Source organism: Megascapheus bottae, chromosome 14 (assembly GCF_031878675.1).
Source record: "Megascapheus bottae isolate mThoBot1 chromosome 14, mThoBot2.hap1, whole genome shotgun sequence".
Classification (NCBI taxonomy): Eukaryota; Metazoa; Chordata; class Mammalia; order Rodentia; family Geomyidae; genus Megascapheus; species Megascapheus bottae.
The window spans coordinates 50,226,907-50,252,031 of NC_143522.1; the positions used below are offsets into that span (position 1 = coordinate 50,226,907).

At 36.5% G+C, this 25,125-nt stretch overlaps 1 protein-coding gene across 3 annotated transcripts in view; it reads right to left on the reverse strand.

Moving 5' to 3' along the window:
* Nucleotides 1–25,125, reverse strand: part of Akap6 (A-kinase anchoring protein 6) — a 461,670-nt gene that overhangs the window by 106,320 nt on the left and 330,225 nt on the right. For all 3 annotated transcript variants that reach the window (XM_090345201.1, XM_090345199.1, XM_090345200.1), the window contains one exon: nucleotides 9,566–9,686. In XM_090345201.1, the coding sequence (XP_090201327.1) occupies nucleotides 9,566–9,686 (121 nt within the window). The remainder of the gene's footprint in view (nucleotides 1–9,565; nucleotides 9,687–25,125) is intronic.

A 25,125-nucleotide genomic window follows, 5' to 3' on the forward strand; every position in this document is an offset into this window, starting at 1 on the left:
CCACCTCTCTTGTCTGGCAAACAGATAGCCTTCAGGAGAATTCAAATGATTCCCATTGGCCAACTAGACCCAAGATTAGTTTATGCTCTGGGATGACAAGAAATGATGATGCTTTTAAAAATAACACTCAGCATATATTTAGTGAAGTATTGCATTTATATAACCAATGGACTCAGATGTGCTTCACATCCCCAGAAGACTCAGGCTGTTAACCCTTTACCATTCTTTGAGGAAGCATTTTTGTTCAAATGAGATATTCAAGTGAGTGAGTTCTTGTAGTACTTTTCATTGGAACAAACTCATCTCCTCACACTAAGATCTTTTGGTAGCTTCCCAAACGCTGAATACAATTATTGGCCACTGTTGACCACCAGCTTTTCTTTTGATTTCCTTTTTCTATGACAACGTTTAGATTATTTTTCACTTTTGTGTCACAGAAAAGCAGAGTTCTAGGCAGGGTCCAGCAGAGCCCCAGACAAGAGAAATATAACAGTTATGTGTTAGATTAATTTGCAGAACACTTGGCATTATTATTGCCAAGTCGTCAAATTGTTCCAAGTTGTTCCGGAAGGTTGTTATTAATAGTATGTTTTCTGAGGAAAGTTCTGTCTACTTTTGGAACTGCATTTCTGTTGCCAAGGAAACTCCTTTAAGCACAGTTTTCTAGGAGCACACTGCTGCTTTTGTTTGCCAGTGTCCTATTCATATTATCTAAGTAAGCGTTTTATGTGTTCCAGCCTTCAGCCTTAAAAGTTGAAAGTTTAGCCTATTTAAATGATTTTTTCATATATAGCTAATTCCCACTATGATTTTCCTTTTTCATTCTCTCCACTTCTCACTCCCTTCCTTCTTTGAAAATATTATTTTCCTATCTTCTTTCCATTCTTCCTCCAACATTCCCAGCTCCCACTATTCAAGGCTTATTTAAAACACACACACACACACACACACACACACACACACACACACACACAGTTGCAATAGAGCAGATAGTTTTCACAAGTTTTTGATAAAGTAACTTTAATTTGAATAATAATTCCATAGGTTGTAGCATTAGTCCTTCAAGTGTTAATTATCTTTTCACTCTAAAATTAATGTAGTCATTTCCTACTGACTCCTCTACCCCACTTATTGAGGTGCTGAGGAAAAACATGTCAGTGAGTCTCTAGCCAGCCCTGTTGTTGTGATTAAGCGTGGTCACATGGCCTATCTCTGCCAAAAGGAGGGCCCTGAGAAAAGGTGACAAAGACAGTGATTTCCTGTCAGCAAAGAATAAGACAGGGCTGTCTAGAAGTGATGCAAATGAGGGGAACTTTCCCCACAGCTTGTTTGATCCTCTCTAGGCCAGAGCTGGCCTGGCCAGAGAGCAAGCAAGTAGCACAATGCCACAGAGGCCGATGCACCTTCCGGACAGTAGCTCACCCTCTTAAGATAAAAACTTCTGGCAGGGCTTCTCTACCTTGCACTACACACACACACACACACACACACACACACACACACACACACACACACATCACAGCCAACTATTTCTTGGCCTCCTCATTTCTTAACATCCTTTCTTTTCTCCATTTTTAAAAAGTGATCTGACGGGGAAGTAGTATAGCATCCATCAGGAAGTTTCCTATGCTGTTCAGTAGCCACATTCTTCTTGTTCCTTTCTCAAACATTTACAGAAGTCCTGTCCTCTTTCACATTAAAAGAGAGAAACAAAGAGAAGAGAAATGTACATGTATATACCTTTTTCAAGAACTCTTACCACTCAGTGATTCATCAAAGTTCAAATTAATATGACAGTTAATCTAAGGACTTTTTGAACTTTAATGAAAATGGAACAACAAATTCATTTCTAGATAACAGTGGAGACAACCTAGGTTTTTCCATCCTGATCACTTTAAAAATAACTAGATAATGTTATTTGAAATGCTATAATGATTTTAAGCATATTCTTCTTATCTTAATGGAGTTTTAATCTAACATACAATTAGGCTATACAATTAATCTATTGAGTAAGAGGTAAAAAATTATCACAAAGTTCCTGTGCCTAATATTTCTAGCACATTTTTACCTTGACTATTTCAATAACTAGTAATTTGTTTCATTTTGAACAATCAAGGTAAAGATGGAAAACTTGGTAATGAAATTCCAGTATAAAACCTAATTAACAAAATTTAATTTTTGAAGCATATCTCTTCTATGAACCAACATATGAAAAATAAAATTTAAAGTTAATGGAATTTTTATTCTATTTTAAGCCTTGCTTGCATGACCTGGATTCTAAAGCTGAAGAACACTACATTTTTAGAAGCTCAAGTTCCATCATAAGGGTATCAAGTAACATCTGAAACTATTTACATCAATTCAGTCCAGAACAAAATAAAGGAGATTTATTCCAGAGGGTTGAAATTTGTGAATTTATAAAATATAGGCAGAGCATGATTAGTCTGTTTTCTATGATCAGCTCATAGCTATGACAACATCATTTTGGCATCAGTAGGTATGAAGTAAAAAGTATTATCTTTCTTCCATATTTCTTATTTCTCAGGATAGCTAATTCTCTTCCATACACATTTCTTTTAAAAGTCATAAGGTTTGTCTTTTACCATACACCCAAACCTCAAGTAACATTTTCCTCTATGCACATAAATTTTACCATCTTCTGACATAATCCAATCCATTTTAAGTTATTCTTCATTTATTAGCTTTGAATTCTTATTTGTACTTTTTAAAGCCTTTTTAAACCTCTTTGTCCATATACTTGTTATTGTAATTTATTCATATTGTGTTTTGCTTGATTAACTTTGTATTAACTATCTTTAATGCTTATCTATCTCTCACTCATGTCTCCTCTTTTCAAACATGTATTATTAATGTCCCCTTTTAATTAGTCCCACCTTGCCAAACTATTATCCAAAGGAATATCTTGTGGTAAAAGTTGTACTCAAGGACTCTAAAATACTACCTCGCAATAGAATCAAGAGAACTCTGAAGTAGTTCACATTTTTGAAGCATTAGGACATAAATTTGTTCATAAGAATTATTCTGATTTGAAAGGTATATCACACTATTCTAAATTCTTTTGTTGTTTTTTAACTGTATTTTTTTTTGTCTTTTCTTTTTTGGCACTGGGCACCAAACCCAGGATATTGGACTTGCTAGGCAAGCACTTTGCCACTGAGCTACATCCCAGCCCTCTAAATTCTTTTTTATTTTTATTTTTATTTTATTCATTCTAATTAAGAGAAGGGTTACATTATATTCACCAGATAGAAGGTGCATTACTTCACAAACATTGATACCCTTTCTCATGAAACGGTCCTCATTTTCCTCTCCCCTCCCCCTGGCTCATCTTGATTTCCCCCCTTCCCTATCCAATTTCAAATACCCAATTAAGCACATATAAAACATATCAATAACCAAGTGAAATATTGTAACAATATGAGATAACCAAGGGATAGCAAAAGAGATGAGAGATAACATAATACATTAAGGACAACAATCACTCATTATATGACCTTTGTTTCCTTATACTGGAGGTCCTTACATTTAGTGTCATACTATTTGGCCTTATGTCTCTAGATTTTGTTCTATTGTAAATCTCTGCTAGGAGAGCCCAAGGTTTCGAATGATTATGACAAATGAGGGAGACTATTGGGCCTATGTTCCTTTGAGTTTGTCTTACTTCACTTAATATGATTTTTTCTAAGTCTTTCTATTTCCTAACAAATGGGGCGATGTCATTCTTTCTGATAGCAGCATAAAATTCCATTGTGTACAAATACCACATCTTGTTAATCCACTCATCAACTGAGGGACATCTGGGTTGGTGCCATATCTTTGCTATGGTAAATAGTGCTGCAATGAACATCGTTGTGCTAGGGGATTTAGTATGTCCTTGTTTCTGGACAATTGGGTAAATGCCAAGTAGTGGAATTGTTGGGTCACAGGGGAGCTCTATGTTTAGTCTTTTGAGGAACTGCCATACTGCTTTCCATAGTGCTTGAAGGAGCTTGCACTCCCACCAACAGTGTAGTAGTGATCTCTCCTGGCCACATCCCCTCTAGCATCTGTTGTTATTAGTTTTCTTGATCCTGGCCATTCTAACTGGAGTGAGGTGGAATCTTAGAGTTGTTTTGATTTGCATTTCTTTTATGACCAGAGATGTTGAGCATTTCTCCATGTGTCTATAGGCCATTCTTATTTCTTCTTCAGAGAAGACTTGCTTTAAGTCTTTTTAAGTCTTTGGCCCATCTTTTAATGGGATGGGTGTTACTTTGGAGATTAGTTTTGGATTGATTCAATTTTTTGAGCTGTTGATATATTTTTGTCTGTTGTATGGATAGTTAAGATCTTCTCCCATTCTGTAGGCTTCCTAATTAATTTACTAGCTATGTCCTTTGCCATACAAACACTCTGCAGTTTAATGCAGCCCCACTTATCCAGCCTTTCTCTGATTTGTTGTGATTCTTGGTCCTTATTAAGAAAGTTTCGACCTGTGCCAAGGAGGTCTAGTGTATCTCCTATTCCTTCTTGTAAAGTTTTCAGTGTGTCACCAGCCCTCTAAATTCTTACATAAACAATTCTAAAAGAAAACATTTCCATATCTCAGTATCAAAATAAACTTAATTTTCTCAAAGGAAGTATTATGTTTCTTCTTATGAAAAATGGGACATATGCAATTAAGCACCTTTTCCTCTTTGCTTTTATTACCAGGAAATTCAAAATAAAAATATAAGATCATTTTTATTAATCATCTTGGACTGTAATATCTGTGTGTTTTTTTGAGATAGGGCTTGGCTATGTTGCTTGGATTGACTGTGAACCATTATGCTCCAGTGATCATCCCACTTCAGTCTTCCTAATAGTTGAGACTGCTTTTCATGTGGATGCTTACAAATAACCTCAAATCTTAGAAAGATGAAAATATAAATAGCATGTAAAGTTACAACTGTATTATGTAAAATGAAGTATTTTCCTTTATATATGCAGGACATTTGGATACTAATCATGCTGATGGAGAAATGTAAAGAAAGTTTTCATCATTCCCATAAAATTCAGAATATAAAATCAAACGTAGAATTTTCAGTATAAGTTTTTAAAATTTTATTAACATTGATTTTTTACATCATCTTTCAAATGTCAAATTAAACAAATAAGTATTCAAAAATGGGATCTCTATATGCAATCACTGGCACATAAATTTAAGGACAAAATAAAACTTAAGCTGAGCATTTGTATGTCATAGATATATGCAATTTGAGCTTTATAGAATTATAAAGGTCTCAGTCTTGTGGGTACTTATTTGATATTGTTAAGCTGGACGAGTTATTTTTTTTACTTCTTAGAAATCATACAATTACTATTTTATTGATGATGAGCAACTAAAGTATTCATTCACAGAACAAATCTGCAAATTTAGTATTTTAGTGAACTTCCTGCTATCTGAAATAACTCTGGTGCAACTGTCACTATGATCACAATACTGAAACTTCTGCCTTTGGCCCATAGCATTAACCCTTGGACTCTGGAACTGCACATCAATAGGGATCCTTGCAAGCTCTGTGATCTACATGTAGGTAGCACTGAACCATCAGTATTTGGTGCAGAGGTCAGTGGCCCCAGACAGGACACACTTTAAAGCACTACAAGTCAGCTGTGCAGCTGACCTGTGCTGATTGCTGAGGAGGACAGTACAGCCATGACAGCAGCAGCTGAAGAAGCAACTCTCCAATCACTGACATATTTCCAGGTCATTCCAGTGTATAAAATTCATAGGATGGGGAGGAGGCAATTGAGCTTTCAGAGCCCAAGAATAATGCCACCTTTGATCTGTAGAAATGGAAAAAATGGAGCTTTTCCTTTGCTAGTGGGTTTTAAATATTTCTCCATTAATAGTTAATGCACATGCAGACCAGCAGAGTGACAGTTCCCTGTGATTATGAATTCTGGCTTCGTAACTCTAGTCCAAATAGGAGCTGAACTTTCAAAATCACAGTGGTTACTTTTGACAAATTAAATTTGGAAGGTAGAAGAATGAAACGAAAGAAAGTGAGAGGGTGGAAGCAAATTCTCCTTGGAAGCAATTCTCAGACCAAGTTAGTAAAAAGGAGCAAGGACAATGTTTGTATTTCCTAGGGTATCTATGTCGCCAGTGTTTATTAGAAAAAATAGATAAGGAGGGGTCCTGCTTAGAGGTAAAAACAAGATAGAGTAGGGAAATATTGAAAGTATACTTCATTGTCTCTAAACAAAGAAGAAAATATATTCAAGGAAATAGTTAATTTTTAATGAGAATTAGCTTGCTCTCAGATCTCCATAGTTTAATATTAAGCTGAAAAATAACAAGAAATGATTTAAACTGAAAATGTACTTCAGATCTCAAAGTAGAATTAAGGTTTCTAAATTACATAAGGTTGTATCAAAGTATTCTTTGCCTAGTAATACAAATTGTTTTCCTTGTATATTTTGCTGGCTTTAGATAAACAAAATATCATAATAATTGTTCCTACTCAGGAGGTCTGAGGAATGGATGAGCCTAGGGTACTCATCTGTATTTCCATATTTAGAAATTAAGGCTTCTTGATTTTTCTACCGAAGACCAGAATAGTAAAATTGATAGGAGTGTCAGTAAAGTAGTTGTGTCTACAGTTGAAAATGCTAAGTAGGCTTTATTCTCCTACTACAAAAACAAAACAAAACAAAACACCTTTCTATATTCGAAACTGACATTTCTAGATATATCTCATGGATATCTACTTAGGACTATAGAAATGCATAAATACAGTGTACAGATCAGTGACAGAAAAGGAGCTGGGTGATAAGATACTGAGATGCACACAGAGAAATGAAAACACATTTTCAAAGGCAATGATAGTAGAAATATGATTGAGCAAGAGTCCATGGTTTCCTGAAGTAGTTCTCTCTTTTAGGTAGAGGTTAGACCCAGTTCTTGCCCATGCTAAGCAAGTGCTCTAACACTAAGCTATACCTCTGCCACTTAATTTTATTTGTATTTTTTTTAACTAGCAAGGCAGTTTACTTCTGCAGAAGCACATGCCATCAGACAAATAATGACAAGCAAGCACACACAGTTGACCAGCTGCTCCCAAATTTTAAATTCAATTATTAGTTTAATATCAATCAATTATAAAATTTGAATACATTTGCATGGAATACAAATGTAAGGCATTTGTCTTGGTGTTGCCAAGTGTTTTGAGAATGAAGATGACACAGATAGGTTAGTACGGATTGAAAACTCTATAAATGGGCTGCAGTCCTGTTGAGTTGTCAAATGACTAAGGAACATGTATAGCAAATTTTCTGTAGTGCAAAGGATGGTATTGCAAACTAATAAAAGGTTGCTTTCTCTAAATATCAATTATGCTGTTATTAATGATCAAATATAAACAATAATATTTTGGATAAACAAATACAAGGATGAATAATGCAGATTAACATAGTATTTAAACCCTCACTCCATGTGCCAGTAGTGCATGCCTAGCTACTCAGAAAGCTAAGGTAGGAGGACTGAAGCTCAGAGTCTGATTGGGTAGAAAAGCCTATGAGACTTTTATATTTATTTTTATTGTAATATATAGAAGGGTTACAGTTATATTTGCCAGATAGTAGGTGCATTACTTCTCAAACTTTGATATTCCTTCTTATGGGGGGAAGACTTGAAATTAACTCATTCAAGTCAGTTTTTCTAATTCATAAACCACTCTGCTTTCAAAGTGACTTCTTAAAAACTACCTTCAGAATTGCTTTGGTGGGTTCCAAACATCTAGAATAATTTGGGAACTCATGTAAAAGCCCTTATAAACCCATAGTAGTTCTGACTCAATGTTTCATTTTCCCTCTAACTCAAATGCAAAACATGAGTCATTACTTTAAAAAACTACGGTATGGAAAATGTTTTTTTTTTTATATTATAATCCGGAAGTATCCAGTGGGTGGCATAATGACCTTCACTATGTCAGGATGGGAATTTTCAGGCAAAGCACTTACAAGAAAAAGAAGACTGCATGTTTTGTTCACTGATTTCCTATTAATTGTAATGTAAATTACATGGATGTGATTTTGACAAAGAATAGCACTGTTTCTGAAAAATAGTGGCTTATGTGCAAAATACAAAATGCGTCAAGAAAAAAAGAAGTGTTATTTGGTATTGTGAGCACAATAAATTCTGAGACAATGGCTTAGAAAGAAAATACTTTTCTATCACTGTTAATATAGATTTATAAGCATTTTTAACATTCCTCATCCTGACATGAAATGTGAAATCACTTAGCTTTAGTTATATTAGTTTGAGACTATTACTCTATCAATACCTTATGTTAGAAGATGTAGCTTACCCATATAAGAACCACTAAGAGTTAACAAACTGAATCAGTGTTGAAAAGAATTCTTAAGAGAATAAAATGTCCCCATTTGCTGTGTCCCTGGGGAGCTCATATCGTCTCTTAACTAATATAGTTCCTAAGGGACACTGATTAAAGTCAACTAGATTTTCCAAATATACCAACATCTCTTCTTATAGGAGGTTAAAGGTACAATAAATTTTAAAGAAAGATAACTTAGAATAGTAAAATTAAAGAATCATATAACTTTTATTTGACCTTGAATGTACTTTTTAATTCCATAAGAAATTTTTAAAAAGCTAGGGGGTAGTTGTTTCTTGTCATTATACTGTTGCTGATTCTGTAGTTAGTTATTAATTTTATTTTTTATGATTCACAATCTGCTCTTTGAAATATGCCATATGCTCAAAGCAATTCAAGGATGACAACTGTCAGAATTACTCCAATAAAAGTTGCCTAAATGAGGAAGATTTACTGCACTCTGATATTTCAGTAGAATGTCCCTCTTCCCTCCTCAGCAGCATTTTCAGACACTATGAATTTGTAATCATTTTATCATTCAAAATCAAATGGTTGTTTGGTAAGAACTTCTGAGACTATTGGTAAAACACTATAGTTATCAGACAGACTGCCTACAATCAATATGTGAGTTCTAAGCCAGAGATCTTAAATCATATGAAAATGTATTGACTTAATGTGACAATGTTTTTGTTTTCTTTATGTATCATTTATAAACTTTAACTTGGTCAAGCCCTGAACTCAGGTAGCAGCAAGGCAAAATAATGTAAATTCCTTTATTTTTCCCTCTAGGAAGACCTGCCAGGTGGATATAATCCACCTGAGTCTTTCAATCAAAGTACATTTTGTTAAATGTTACCAATCCATTTATCCTTCATTTTGTTTCAGTCTATTTATTAATGCAGTTTCATCTAGTGCTATTCATCTGAAAGATAAATCTTTGTCCTTCTATAGAATTACACCAAATAGAATGTGATAAAGGGAACTTTCTTGCAATTATGATGTCGGTACAGCCTGTCAGCACACAAGGGATGGAAATGAGTTTGGGGACAGGGAAGGGAATTCTAATAGACACCATGAGATATACAATGAACACAAAGGTATCCTGAGAGAGAGAGAGAGAGAGAGACTTGTCAGGCTAATCAGATCTTCCACAGCAAGGTAAAGGCAAGAAGAGTAGCTCTAACCTTGTAAAGATGCTGCTGCTGCTCCTCTGACATCATCAGGTCGTGGCTGTCCATCACAAGGGACTCCATGTCAATCAGCCAATCCCAGAGCTCCTGATATTCTGAATCAAAGTCTAGAAGCCTGAAGATAAGGGACAAAATGTATTATGCATAAATACAGTGTAGTTGTTAAAATCTCATATTAGAATAATATATTCTTGAAAACCCATGCTGTTCCTAGGTGAATACCTATAAAAAGAGAAGGGGAAAAATTCTCTGTGTGGTTACACAGTGAGCAAAATAGGAACTCAAGGTTGTAACATTGTCACCTCGATTTTGAAACCATAACATGTAATTCCAAAGCTCTTACCTAAGACATATCATAGCTATTTGCATTTGCTATACTTTCCGAACAAAATGACAAGATTACGTCCTTGAAAAAGAGCATTGCCATTTAACAGACTGAAAAATGGAGGGTCAGTGATTTGTTGGAGGTTTCACACTCTAGGATTTGGGGCACTTTCAAATTTTGAACTGCTTTCTATTCTAATAGGGATATATGTATATATAAATCACAATATATATGACAACGCAATAAATTTATGAGTAAATATTGATTTAAATAATTTTTAGGATAGTAAGAATGTACTCTTAAATCCAAAATATTATTTTCATCAGAAAATGACTCAATCATTTATCTTTCCATCTGCTGTCTATCTGCCTATCTCTGCAAACATATATCCTACATTTATTGTCATGGATGGGTAGTCAGCATTTCAGCTTAACACTCAGAGATAGGCTTGAGTGACTCTGGTAAGCCAGTGAGAACCAGTGGCAGATCTAGTATTAGACAGGTGTTCCCCACAGACATGTAGGAAACAAAGGTAAGGACAGGAAGTCAAAACAATGAATCTTTGAATAGCCTGCAATCATTAAAATTCAAAGGAGGATCACTATGGTTTTCAACAAAATAAATCATTAGAATAAGGAGCTTAAAAGGATTAATGTGATTCTCTATTGAAAGCCTGGTGAATAAGTAAAGCCCAGATTCTTCTAAAATACTGTGATCAGAAAATGAAAGTGCAAGATGAAAAACTATGACTTTGTCTTCCTTCCTCCACCACCCCTCCCCAATCTCTCCTGAAAAGCAATACTAGTCTTAGCAAACTGTGACTGGGCAGTACTTATGAAACAGTGGTCTCAGATATGAGTATGGCTTTGTCAGCTGAGAATTCTATTACTACTTTGTTCCTGTCTTTCTACATTAGATGGCTTTCTAAAAACATGAATATCCACATTTATTAACTTATAGTTTAATCTTAATAGCTCTGTCAAAATTTTAAGGTGTGCCTGTTGATGGGAAGACCGGTTCTTAGAACTGTCTGTTTTACTTTAATTATTTTACCATAATTATATAGATCCCTGATTAAGAACCTCAGTACCCAAGGGCAAGGACCATCACTGGTTATCATGGGGAATTGACCAATAAGTGTTTACTGAATACCAATTATGGGTATAGTTGATATAGTTAAGACCTTCAGTAGTGCTGTGGTGACTTCAATGTGAATATGGGTGGAACTGCTTTAAATGATTCAGTAGTTGGTGGAGAGGATTAAAATTCTGCATTTCTAACATTTAGCAATGATTATACTCCATAGATCATGCTTTGAAAAGCAAGAACTTCCAGCATATATGTGAAATCTAAACTAGTACTGGATTGCAAATGCTAAGACAAACAAAAATAAGACAAACATGCATGGTAACAGGAACAAATAAGCCACTGGGGGCTCTCTGTTAATTCTTTGCATACTGGGAATAACTAAGAAACACTTGCTTACAGAAAAAATATCCTCTTCAATCTATTTGGAGAACAAGAAAGAAATGCAGGTCAGAGAAACAGGGAAGTACATCCTCTTTTCCCTTGGTCTTCTGAGACTCAGGAAGGATGCATGTGAGATAGATTGAAAGGAAGGCTGAGAGTACAAAACTGGGCAGTACTTATAAAACAGTGGTCTCAGATATGAAAATGGATTTATCAATTGAGAATTTTATTACTACCTTGTTCCTGTCTTTTTACATTAGATGACTTTCTAAGAACATGAAATGTCTTTTCCATGTCAATTCCATTTCCTACTACAAATTCGAAGAGGGCATTGCCTTAGGTTATATCTCCTCAGTGCAGTCAGAGACACAGATAGAGGCAGAGAAGAAAATACAGAGAGAGATACAGAGAAACAGACTGAGACAGAGGGGCATCAAAACAGTAAGAAAGAAGGAGAAAACAATCTGGGTAAGATACCCTTTGTTACTTTGTTCTCTAATCCTTCCCACCCCACAAAGACTCCAAGGTTCTTGAGAGCTGGACTTGACAGAGGCATTGCCATGGAAACAAAGGGGCAGTCAACCCAAGGAAAAGTAGATGGGCCTCTGAAGCCACACCTTAGAGAGTTGTTAAAGCCAATGAAGGCTAAGATGAGGCTTAGTCAGCAACAAATTCCACTGGGGCCTGACTATGCCAAGAGATAACAAAAACTAGATCAATCACCGCCATATAAAAATCTATCCTGGATAAGACACAATTCAAGGAATACAGGCAGCCTACATACAAACACTGTGTTAAGTCAGGGAAAACTCCATTGTACCCCAGAATCACAAAGTCACATAAACCTTTTTGATGTGAAAATATATATTTGTTAATATTTCATCTTAGAAAACAGAATAAAAAGGAGTAAGAAATATAAAAACCTGAGTACTGATCTCAAGACAGTATTCCTGCAAGAGACAATTCCCCAAACAAATGTTAAACAATTAGGGGGAATATAAAGGGTTAAATTGCTGGAACTCTTAAAGAAAAAATTTTCTTGGTTTCCAAGAAAGTATAAATATAAAATGTGTCATAAACTACTAAGAGAAAAAGAAGAATGTTTGTTTTCTTTTTGCATATGTGTAGAAAAAAATCTTTGATTATGGTTAAGCAATTTAACGACAAGGGATGAATTTATTATCTTTGCATTCCCAGGGTTCAGCATGGCACCTGGAAATGGTGATGAATTAATTTATTAATAATGAAATACAATATTAACAAAACAAGATGATTGGGAGGGGTGAGGGGAGGGAAAGAGGGACAAAAATATGAGAAGGGGTATCAATGTGCAAGAATTAATGCACCTATTATCTGACAAATGTAACTGTAACCCCTCCATACATTTTCCTGACAATAAAATAAAAATAAAAAACAACAAAAGAGGCAACTTTCAGTGGGCAAGGAATACTTCAGAAGAGAAGCATGAATGGAGAAAAATAATATGATAATACCAAAGTCACCGGTGCAGTAATGGTATACATGTTTAGTCACTCCATAGATGAGATTTTGCAGCTTCAACATATGGTAATAATGCATTTGCTTACTTAAGAGAATTATATGTAGTCTATGTGCCACTAATCAGATGCCTTCATAATCCTTACCTTCTTCTCTTCTCTGTAGGGAAACTTAAAGAAAATTTATAAGCAAAAGAATTACTAATGGCTAGATTATAAATAAAAAAATGTTTGCAGGATAATAAAATGATCTAAATCAAGGAAATATATTCCCTGGATCTTTATCATGCTTTCTATATCTATTATATGCCATCGAGGTCCTTATAAAAAATCATTTCTTCTAGTAAGAATACAATGAGTACTCAGTCTATAAGGTAAATAATCCTGACACAGCCATTCACCATTTCTCTAGGCTATTCTGTTTTCATTAAGATATTTGTGCTTGACATTAAATTTATCAGATACAAGCAAGACTTTGATAAATACAAGTTTTTGTTTGTAAATTCATTGGCAATATATTTTGTTTCATTGGTATAGAATCAGCACCAGCTTTTTGGAAACAAATTAGCATAAAATCCTGATATGGAAAGCATAAATAAACTTTACTATTATTAATAATAATAATAATAATAATAATTTGTGGTACTGGGATTTGAAGTCAGAATTAATTTCTTGAGCCATTCTCATCAGCTATTTTTGCTTTGATTATTTTAGATAGGGTCTTACTTATATGATATTCCTATTTATGTGATGACACATTCATGCTACTGCAACCAGTTCTTTCTGGGGACATGGAGCCTCGCAAACAATTCTTTCCACTTAGCCACAAACAACAAGCCTCCCAAGTGGCTACGATTATAAGTATGGGCTATCATGCCACATCAATTTTAACATTGCTTATATGGCATTAATAAACAAACTTGGAAATGACCTGAAATTTTTCCAAATGTAGTAAAACCAAATATACAATTTTGGAGGCAATTAGAAATAAATTATTTAATTTCTTTGTTGATTATTATAAACGCATTTGAAATAGCACAATTTCATATGTATTATTTTAGGATGTTTCTTAGGTAATGAAGCAGTTAACAGGGCTGGGAGAGTAGCCTAGTGGTATAGTGCTTGCTTAGCATTCACAAAGCCCTGGGTTTGATTCCTCAGTATCACATACACAGAAAAAGCCAAAGGTGGCATGGTGGCTCAAGTGGCAGAGCACTAGCCTTAAGCAAAAAGTATCTAAGGACAGTACTCAGGTCCTGAGTTCTAGCCTCAGGACTGGCAAGAAAAAAGAAACAGCAGTTAAATTTTTATGTTCATATTATCTGCAAAGGTAATTAGTTCCAAGTTATTTTATGTAAGACAACATCCTCTAGACAAAGTGCCAGATAAGCTAAGTAGGTAAGCCATATAGTTGTAAGTCTATGAAGGATACCATATAATTAGTTATCAGTTCTATATCCCCTTAAATAATATGCTAATTCTATCAGGTGAATTCAGAACCATACCTCAGGCTCTTCAGTGATTACATTCCTATGAGTATATGAAGTACTCTTTTGGAGGCAATTTCCTTATAACATTTTCTTTGTTGTTGTGCTTGGGTTTATTATTGCAACCCATTGACTTTCTTTGTATAATCTTTATTATAAACACATCTGAAAATATACCTTTTTATTACTCTATGAATATTTACATTCTTTATGAAAATATAAGGATTATGTCACTTAACTTTTCATATTCTTCCTTTAAACTACCATATAGCTAATATTTAATAGGCTAACAATAGAAGGGGGAAGATGCATTTTGCGTCTGTTTCTCAGTGCTAAGTATCTAGATCAGAGGATTCTTGTGCTTTCTAGGCAAACAATTCACCACAGCTGTGTATCCCGAGATCCAAGAATTAGACATATTATTGTAGCTATAATATTCCCATTTTAGAAAGTTTAATCATAAAAGTCAAAATTCTCTTAACTCAAAGTCGAGTTATAAATGCATTTTATAATCTGAGTAAATAGCAGAGAAAGGCAATGTATTATAATATTTTATTATAATTTTAAAATCTTATTTTTTCCAGTTCTGGAACTGGAACTCAGGACTCGGTCACTGTCCCTGAGCTTCATTTTGTGCAAGAGTAGCGCTTTACTACTTGAGCCACAGCACTAATTCCAGATTTTGCTGAATAGTTTCTGGGAGATATAAAGCTCATGGACTTCCAAGCTGTGTAGGATGGCTTCAGATTGTGATCTTCTAATCTCAAAATCCTTAAGAAGCAAGGATTTCAGGTGATGTGCCACCAGCACATTGTTTTTAGGTGTTTATTTCTAACTTTGTGATTAACTATTGTGGGTGACTATAAACAGAACTTCCTAGCATCTCGTCTCTGTTCATTTTGAAAATTCGACAGCATTTCATCAAAGAAATAAATCCTATCAAGCCTATTTAGCAGACTGGATAACAATATATTATTTGTGAGATCAGAATAGTTTAAAAGGTAACTTTTCCTCTAATTCCTGATGGGAGTTATTTCACTAGCTAAGTGTTTAATATATAAATGCATTCAGCCTTTGGTATTTAAAGTGAGCATCATTAACTCAACATTTCAACTTAAACTTTGCTTTAACGATAAAGTTTCGCCCAAGTGAAATCAATAGGAGGTGTGTATGAATATATGAGCTTTCAGCTTGACTCACAAAGGAATTTCAATTAAAACAGACAATGACATAAAGAAATCATCAAAATAGAAGAATTCTTGGCTAAAGAACAGATAACACTAAAAAGCCCTCTCAGCTTTTCTACCACAGACTGAATAATTTCAAATATATATATATATATACACATATACATATATGTTTTTTGTACACTTAATGGTTCATTTTATACTAACACATCTAAAATCATCAGACTGGCTCTGGAAATACAACCTTGCCTATATTGGAATTTCTATTAAAAGATCCAATTTTCCTAGCTTCTTTATATATTGATTCCTTCCCCAAATATTCACAAGTATTCACTGTTCACATTATTTGAGCAAGGAAGTTAGCCTTTGATTTTCACAAAAAGGCACTAAAGAAGGTGGTAACAAAATCTTTCAAAAATATAGTTTATGTATTTTCTTGCAGTAAAGGACCAATAATTGTCTGAATTTCCCATCATCCTCTACGCCACATGGCATGTAAGCACAAAAGAGACTTAGCAATGGCACCTCGCCCAATCATAATATCATTAAAGAATAAAATTTAGCATTCCCAGACATGGAATCTGATATGCAAATTTGCATGTAGAATCCCTTTCCACTCTAAACATATTAAAGTGTGGACACTAATTTAGTATTTTGATTGAAATTCATAAGTAACTTCCTCATGAGGAAAAGAAGCCTGACTTTGCCACTACATAAATAAAAAGGAGGGCCAGGATTGTGGCCTAGTGGAATAGTGCTTGCTTAGCATGCATAAAGTCCTGGGTTCGATTCCTAAGTACCACATACACAGAAAAATAAAAGGGAGCCAGGAATTTGGCCTAGTAGTAGAGTGCTTGCCTAGAATGCACAAAGACCCTGTTCGATTCCTTGGTACCACGTATATAGAAAAAAGCTGGAAGTAGTGCTGAGACTCAACTGGTAGAGCTCTAGCCTTGAGAAAGCCCAAAGACAGTGCTCAGGCCCTGAGCTCAAGCCTGAGACTGGCAAAAAAAAATTGTTTTTTTAAAGAAAAATAAAAGCTGTAAGTGGAGCTGTGGCTCAGGTGGTAGAGTTGCTAGCCTTGAGAAAGCCCAAGTGCAATGCCCAGGCCCTAAATTCAAGCCCAGGACTGGTAAAAGAAATTAAAGTAAATAAGGGCCAGGAGTTCAGCCTAGTAGTAGAGTGCTTGTCTAGCATACATGAAGACCCAGGTTCGATTCCTTGGTACCACACACCCAGAAAAAGCCAGAAGTGGTGCTGTGGCTCAAGTGGTAGATCTCTAACCTCAAGAGTCCAAGAACAGTACACAGGCCCTGAATTCAAGCCCCAGAACTGGCAAAAATAAATGAATAAATAAATAAAGAAAGAAAGTAAAAATAAGGAATATGGAGTTCTCAATTACATATACATATACAACATATAGATACATACATACACATACACACATCCAAAAAAGAATATGGAGTTCTCAATTATATATACACATATAATGTATAGATACATACATACACATACACACATCCAAAATAGAATCAAACCTACAAATGTGGTACTAATTGGTCCTACTGTCTCACAGACATCTGTATACAAACATCTATCATTGAAGTAAAAGACATATAGTACTAAGAAAATCCATAAATTTTAACCATCTATACTTTCCATAAAATCAGAAATATCAGTCTGAATTATTGGGTCTCTTTAGGGGAATCTGTTAGGCTATCAGGAAGGTAAATTTTTATCAAGTATTTTAGATAATATACAGGACTAAGTTCTAACTCAAAGAACAAGAAAACATTCTGAAGAGCTTGAGAATTAAGTTGGAAAAGCAAATGAAGAAACTGTATTTCAGAAGACTAAGATTTTTTTTCATTAAAAGAAAGAAAGAAGGCTGGGCGCAATGGCTCATGCCTGTAATCCCAGCTACACAGGAGGCTGAGATCTGAGGATGTTGGTTCAAAGCCATCCCAGGCACTAAAGTCCTGGTGAGACTCTTTTTTTAAATATTTTTTATTGTAATTAATAAAAGAGTTACATGATATTTGCCAGATAGGAGGTGCATTAATTCACATACATTGATACCCTTTCACATGGCTTAGTCGCCATTACCCTCCTCCCCACCCACACCCCTCATCTTGTTTTCCCCCCTTCCCTATCCAATTTCAAATAAACAAATACAAATAAATCCAATATATCAGATAACAAAGTGAGATACTGTAACAATATGATATAATCAAGGGATAGCAAAAGAGATGAGATGTTGGGGACTGACTGTGGGGTCAGTGACCGTGACTGTGGGGTCAGTGACCTTGGACCCGCACAATTGAGTACACAAGGAAGTAAGCTCTTATCATGATTTTGGGCTGTGTCAATAGCTTCTCATTTAACCTGTTTGGGACTTGATAGCTTCTCATTCAACCTATTTCAGACTTGATACTGTTTGTACGAATGTAGCCCCTGGCAGTTCCCTAGTTTAAAGATGTGTATTTAAGATTGAGAACTGGAAATAAACTGGGCTACGGTCTTGGGCGACAGGCTTCTTAAGCTGTGGCTCCTGATTTGGGCTGTAGCCCTCCTGAACCCCATCTGTTTGTCTCTCTTCTAATTTTTCCTAGTCCTTGCCCCCTATTTCAGGAACCCCAATCTGCGAACCCTGGTTTGCTGCCGGTTGGCCCCGGCATCTGGCGCCCGAACAGGGACCCTGAAAATCTGGGACGAAGGTGAAGGACCCCTCCCTGTGGTGAGTAACACATCGTAGGACTATTAAGAGAAGATCTTAAGAGAGTGTATAGTCAGGAGTAAAAATTATGGGTCAAGCTAATAGCCATGGGTTATTTCTACCGATCTTAACAGGCCTATTTGAAGCCCACGGAACGCGGGTGGAAAAAGGGGTGCTTCAGAGCTTCCTACAGTTTGTCGCGGAGGCAAAGCCGAAGACAAGGAATGGATCCCCATCACCAAGCTGGGCCGCCTGGTTAAGGACATGAAGATCAAGTCTTTGGAGGAGATCTATCTGTTTCTCCCTTCCCAACAAGGAGTCTGAGATCATCGACTTCTTCCTGGGGGCGTCTCTCAAAGACGAGGTGTTGAAAATCATGCCCGTGCAGAAGTAGACCCGTGCTGGCCAGTGCACCAGGTTCAAGGCATTTTCCTGATTGTCTGGGGAACTAAATCTCTGCAACCTTAAACAATGCTTTAGTTGTCAGATCCACAAACTTTCCTGAATTTGTGGCTGGAGTCAAATCAAACTTTACTCAGTTAGAACTTTAAACTACCACTATTACAGATGATTGACAAGTTCCTGCCCAGTTATGAAAGGCATGGGCATTAGTAAGGCATGCTTACAAACTATTCTATGACCTCCCGGCTCTGAATAATATTGAATGGCCAAGCACGAGTGACTCTAGGATCTGACACCATCTCTGCCATCACCGCAGAGGCTTTCTGCATCTGGATACTTCAACGTGACAAACTGTAGGAAGCTCTGAAGCACCCCTTTTTCCACCCGCGTTCCGTGGGCTTCAAATAGGCCTGTTAAGATCGGTAGAAATAACCCATGGCTATTAGCTTGACCCATAATTTTTACTCCTGACTATACACTCTCTTAAGATCTTCTCTTAATAGTCCTACGATGTGTTACTCACCACAGGGAGGGGTCCTTCACCTTCGTCCCAGATTTTCAGGGTCCCTGTTCGGGCGCCAGATGCCGGGGCCAACCGGCAGCAAACCAGGGTTCGCAGATTGGGGTTCCTGAAATAGGGGGCAAGGACTAGGAAAAATTAGAAGAGAGACAAACAGATGGGGTTCAGGAGGGCTACAGCCCAAATCAGGAGCCACAGCTTAAGAAGCCTGTCGCCCAAGACCTTAGCCCAGTTTATTTCCAGTTCTCAATCTTAAATACACATCTTTAAACTAGGGAACTGCCAGGGGCTACATTCGTACAAACAGTATCAAGTCTGAAATAGGTTGAATGAGAAGCTATCAAGTCCCAAACAGGTTAAATGAGAAGCTATTGACACAGCCCAAAATCATGATAAGAGCTTACTTCCTTGTGTACTCAATTGTGCGGGTCCAAGGTCACTGACCCCACAGTCACGGTCACTGACCCCACAGTCAGTCCCCAACAATGAGAGATAACATAGTACATTAAGGACAACAATCATTCATTATATGGCTTTTGTTTCAATATCCTGGAGGTCCTTTCAATTAGCTTCATACTATATGGCCTTTTGTATCTAGGTTTTGCTCTATTGCAAATCTCTGCTAGTAGAGCCCAAGGTTTCTGCAGATTATGACAAATGAGGGAAACCACTGAGCCTAAGTTCCTTTGAGTCTCGCCAGATGCAAAGTCCTGGTGAGACTCTCATCTCCAATTAACCACCAGAAAATGGAAAGTGGCTCTATGACTCAAGGGGCAGGGAGGTAGCCTTAAAGCTAAAGAGCTCAGGGACAGCGCCCAGTCCTAAGGTTCAAGCTCCAGAGAGAGAGAGAGAGAGAGAGGGAGGGAGGGAGGGAGGGAGGGAGGGAGAGAGAGAGAGAGAGAGAGAGAGAGAGAGAGAGAGAGAGAGAGAGAGGAGGGAGGGAGGGAGGGAGGGAGGGAGGGAGGGAGGGAGGAGAGGGAGGAGAGGGAGAGAGGGGGGAGGGAAAGAGAAAGGGGGAGGGGGAGGGAGAGGGAGAGAGGGAGAAAGGAAGGAAGGAAGGAAGGAAGGAAGGAAGAAAGAGTAAAAAACCATTCTTACATTACCACTTGTATTGAGGGGTGCTGCTGGCCCATGCCTGTAATCAAAGTTATTTGGAAGTATGAGGTCTGAGGACCACAGTTTTGAAGCCAGCTCAGACAGGAAAGTTCTTGAGACTCTTGCCTCCAATTAATAGCTAAAAATCCACTAGTGGTGCTGGGCTCACGTAGTAGAAGATGGGCCTTGAGAAAGAAATCTGAGGAACAATGCCTAGGGTTAACACCTATTCCTCCAAGACCTGCCACTGCCATGTGGTTAGCGGTGAGCAGCTTACCCTTTGGCAAAATGAATATCTTATTTGTTTTCAAAGATTTAATAGGCAATAGAGAATAATCAAAAATACAACCTGAAACTATTTCTTTGTTGTCCAATCTCTAACAAAAGGATGGAGGCAGAAGTAATATGTAGAGTTCTTTCAACAGGACTTTATTTCTTCTATTGAAGCTGACCCTGCACCAAAAGTACTATATTCATATTATAAGGTTTTAATTACTTAAAGAAAGGCTTTTGCTAAATTTTGCTTAGATATCACTTATGTAGCCTACATTTAAAAAAATCTGCCATTGGAATTTAATTATTTTCTAGATATGCAATATCCCAGATAACTAGTTTTTCCTTAGAGAACTATAGGGGATGGGTAGAGTGTTGTTTAGTGGAAACGTATCTGGCTAGCATGTGTAAGGATTTAAGGTTAAAGGCCAACACCACAAAAACACAACACAATATACATACAAGGAAAAAGACTTTAAAATAAATACCTCTTGGGACTCAATGGCTAAAATTTTATTCCACATAATATACACTATCTTTTAATTTTAATTCCACATGAATTTGATGATGCCTTCTTGAAAATGTGCTTCTAATATGAACTTTAAAGCTTTCTTACAATTATTTTTCATAACTCACTTCAGTCAAACATCTATTCTGTTTTATTACTAATATTTTTGTAAATTGACTTAAATCATTTATAAAAGTATATGGGAAAAAAGTAAGGAGTACTATTAAAAAGTCAAGGTCTCTATAGTAAAATGTAATAGATTAGATTTTTCCTAAGTAGATTTCATCATAGCTCACCACTTCTCTCATTTCCAAGTGTCTCATTAACTAACCTTATGACACAGCAATTCAACTTATGGGCATTTACCCAAGATTATATGCCAAGATACATAAAGCCACCAGCATAACCATGTTTACTGCAGCACTATTCACAAGAGCCAAGGTATAGAATCAGTCCAGATGTCCCTCAGTGGAGGTACATATACACAATGGAATTTTACTCACCGATTAGAAAGAGTGATATTGTACCATTTGTAAAGAAATGAAAAGACCTGGAAAAGGCATGTTAAGTGAAGTATGTCAGGCACAGAGAGACTATGGATGCATGTTTTCCCTTATATGTGGAAGCTAGATTAGCCTATAAACTAATAAATAAATTTGTTGGGTGGCATGTAAGTATATCCAAATGTATTATATAAATAGGATAAATTCAGGGAAGATTTACAGCAATATAATTCCTTATAAAGGCAAAATCAATGTTCAGAAAAATAAAATACTAAGAAACAAGTACTCCAAAAAGGGTGAATGGAGTTAAGAGGAAAGAGGTAAAAAATAAAGAGAAGTTGGGGGGGGGGGAGGCCCAGAAATACAACAAATTAAAGTTTGGACAAATGGGACTGCATTAAACTGCAAAGCTTCTATATGGTAAAGGACATAGCTGGCAAGTTAAATAGAAAGCCCACAGAGTGGGAGAAGATCTTCATTAGCCATACAATAGACAAGGGCCTCATATCTAAAATACACCTACAGCTAAAAAAATTGAATCTCTCCAAAACAAATTGTCAAAGAAACAACCATCCCATTAAAAGGTGGGCTAAAAACTTAAAGAGAGACTTCTCTGAAGAGGAAATAAAAATGACCTATAGACACATAAAGAAATGCTCAGCATCTCTGGCCATAAAATAAATACAAATCAAAACAACTTTGAGATTCTACCTCACTCCAGTGAGAATGGTCAGTAAATCTAGTAAAAACAGGTGCTGGCGGGGATGTGGCCAGGAGGGATCACCATTACACTGTTAGTGGGAGTGTAAACTCATTCAACCACTCTGGAAAGCAGTATGGTGGCTCCTGAAAAGTCTAAACATAGAGCTCCCCTATGACCCAGCAATTCCACTCCTTGGCATTTACCTAATCATCCCGAAATAAGGATATACTAAAGCATAATATTTACTACAGCATTATTTACCATAGCTAAGATATGAAACCAACCCAGATGCCCATCAGTAGATGAATGGATCAAGAAGATGTGGTACTTATACATAATGGAACCCTATGCTGACATCAGAAAGAATGACATTGCCCCATTTGTGAGGGAATGGAAGGATTTGGAAAAAAACCCATTACGTGAAGTAAGCCAGAACCAAAGGAACATAGGCTCCATGGTTTCCCTCATTTGTAATAATTAATACACATCTAGGATTCACCTAACAGAGGATCATAATAGCTCAAAACTATGTACATATGGTCATATAGGATGAGACTAAATGAAATGAATTCTAGGATATGGAAACAAGAGGATTATCTTTGTGACGTCATTTCTTTTTTTTTCCTTATGGTTAATCTCATGTGGTTCCTGTATCTGACTTTGTTTCCTGGTACATTGTAATAGGTCTATTTGTTTATATGAAATGGGGAAGGGAAGGGGGAGAACAAGATGAATGTGGGAGTTGAGGGGAGGGAAATGGGAATAAAAACATCAGATGGGGACAAAAACATAAGAAGAGGTATCAGTGTTTGAGAAGTATGCACCCACTATCTGGCGAATGAAATTGTAACCCCTCTATACATTTCCTCGATAATAAAAAATAAAATGAAAAAAATAAACATCAGAAAGGATATCAAGATTTGAGAAGTAATGCACCCATTACCTGACCAATGTAACTGTAATCCCTCTATACATTATCCTGACAATAAAACACAATAAAAAAGAAGTAAGGGGACCAGGAGTTTGGCCTAGTGGTAGAGTGCTTGCCTAGCATTCACAACGACTTGGGTTCAATTCCTTGGCACCATATACAGAGAAAAGTCAGAAGTGGTGCTGTGGCTCAAGTGGTAGATCTCTAGCCTTGAGGAAAGCCCAAGGACAGTACGCAGGCCCTGAGTTCAGTCCCCAGGACTGGCAAGAAAAAAAAGTAAGAATAGCAAAGAAACATTTGAGGAGATGCTCATAATTCCTGGCCATAAAGGAAATGCAAATCAGAACAACTCTATGATTCCATCTCACCTGATAGATTGGACAACATTGTGAATATGAACAACAAATGTTGGCAGGAATGTGGAGAAAAACAAACCCTATTGAACTGTTGGTGGGAATGTAAATTGGTACAATCAATCTGAAAACAATCTGTAGGTTCCACAAAAAACTAAACATAGATCTTCATAACCTAGCCATGTCACTCCTGGGCATCTAGCCAGATCATCACAAGCCAGGATATCATAAAGATACTTGCTTATCCATGTTTACTGCTGCATAATAGCCAAATTGTAGAACGAGCTACAACAAATGAGTAGATCCAAAAAATATGGCATCTACAAACAATGGAATTTTACACAGCCATTAGAAGGAATAATGTTATGTCGTTTATATGGAAAAGGATGGACCTAGAACAAATCATGTTAAATGAGGTAAGCCATGGTCAGACGAATGGTGCATGTTTTCTCTCATTTGCAGAATCTAGATCTAAAATACACTAATCATAACAAATACAGGTCTCTAGGCATTTATACAGTGAGACCCAAGGAGAATACTCTTAGGAGAGGAACATAAAGACACAATAACTATATGTAGCTCATCATCCAAAATAATACTTATTGAAATTATCTTCAGGAAATGGAAACAAGAGTTTTTTTTTCTTTTTTCTATTTTTGTTTTCCTTTCTTTTTGTTCATTTACATGTCTTTGGGAGTGCATGGGGAGACACAGAAATGGAGAAACAAAGGATGAACAAATGTAGCAGTGGTACTCACTACACACTATGTTGAAAATGAACTAATAAACTTGTGGGTGGGGATGGGAGGGAAAAACTGGGAGAGATGGAGGGAAGGGGTTACATTGACCAAAAAGAAATGTACTCTTTATCTGACTTACATAATAGCAACCTCCCTGTGTATCACCTTTATGATAACCATTTAGAAAAGAATGAATGTATATGCTACAAAATTAACAAGAGCAAGGGAAATATGGGTAGGGGAAGAATGGGTGAGAACATTGAAAGGGGTGAAATTGACCAAGACATATTGTATTCATAAACTACTTTGTATAACTACTTAAAAGTAATTGTTTACAAAACTACCCCAAACAGTATTAAGACTTTTTCAAATTAAATTGGAAATATAGCCCTCTTTCAAAAGTTATTTCCAAAACCCAGCATCTATGGCTCATACCTGTAAACTCTAGTTACTTAGGTGGCTGAGATCTGAGGATCACAGTACAACGCTAGCCTGAGCAGGAAAATCCATGAGACTTTTATATCCAATTAACCACCAGAAAACTGCAAGTGAAACTAGGGCTCAAAGTGGTAAAGCACTCTTCTTAAGCAACAAAGCTCAAGAACAGTACCCAACCTGGCCCTGAGTCTAAGCCCCATGACCAACAAACAACAAAACATCTCCAGAGCTGCCTTTCTATCGCTTTTCCTGACCTGTTTTAATTCTGCTGGACAATCAGAATTGAGCTCTGCCTTCAGTGAGCTTGTCCCTAACCCACATAAATTTCTAATTGAACACTTCAAATCCCTTTTTTCACCATTTTGTTCACAGACCTAGCTTCTCTTATCAAGCTGAACCTCTTAAGG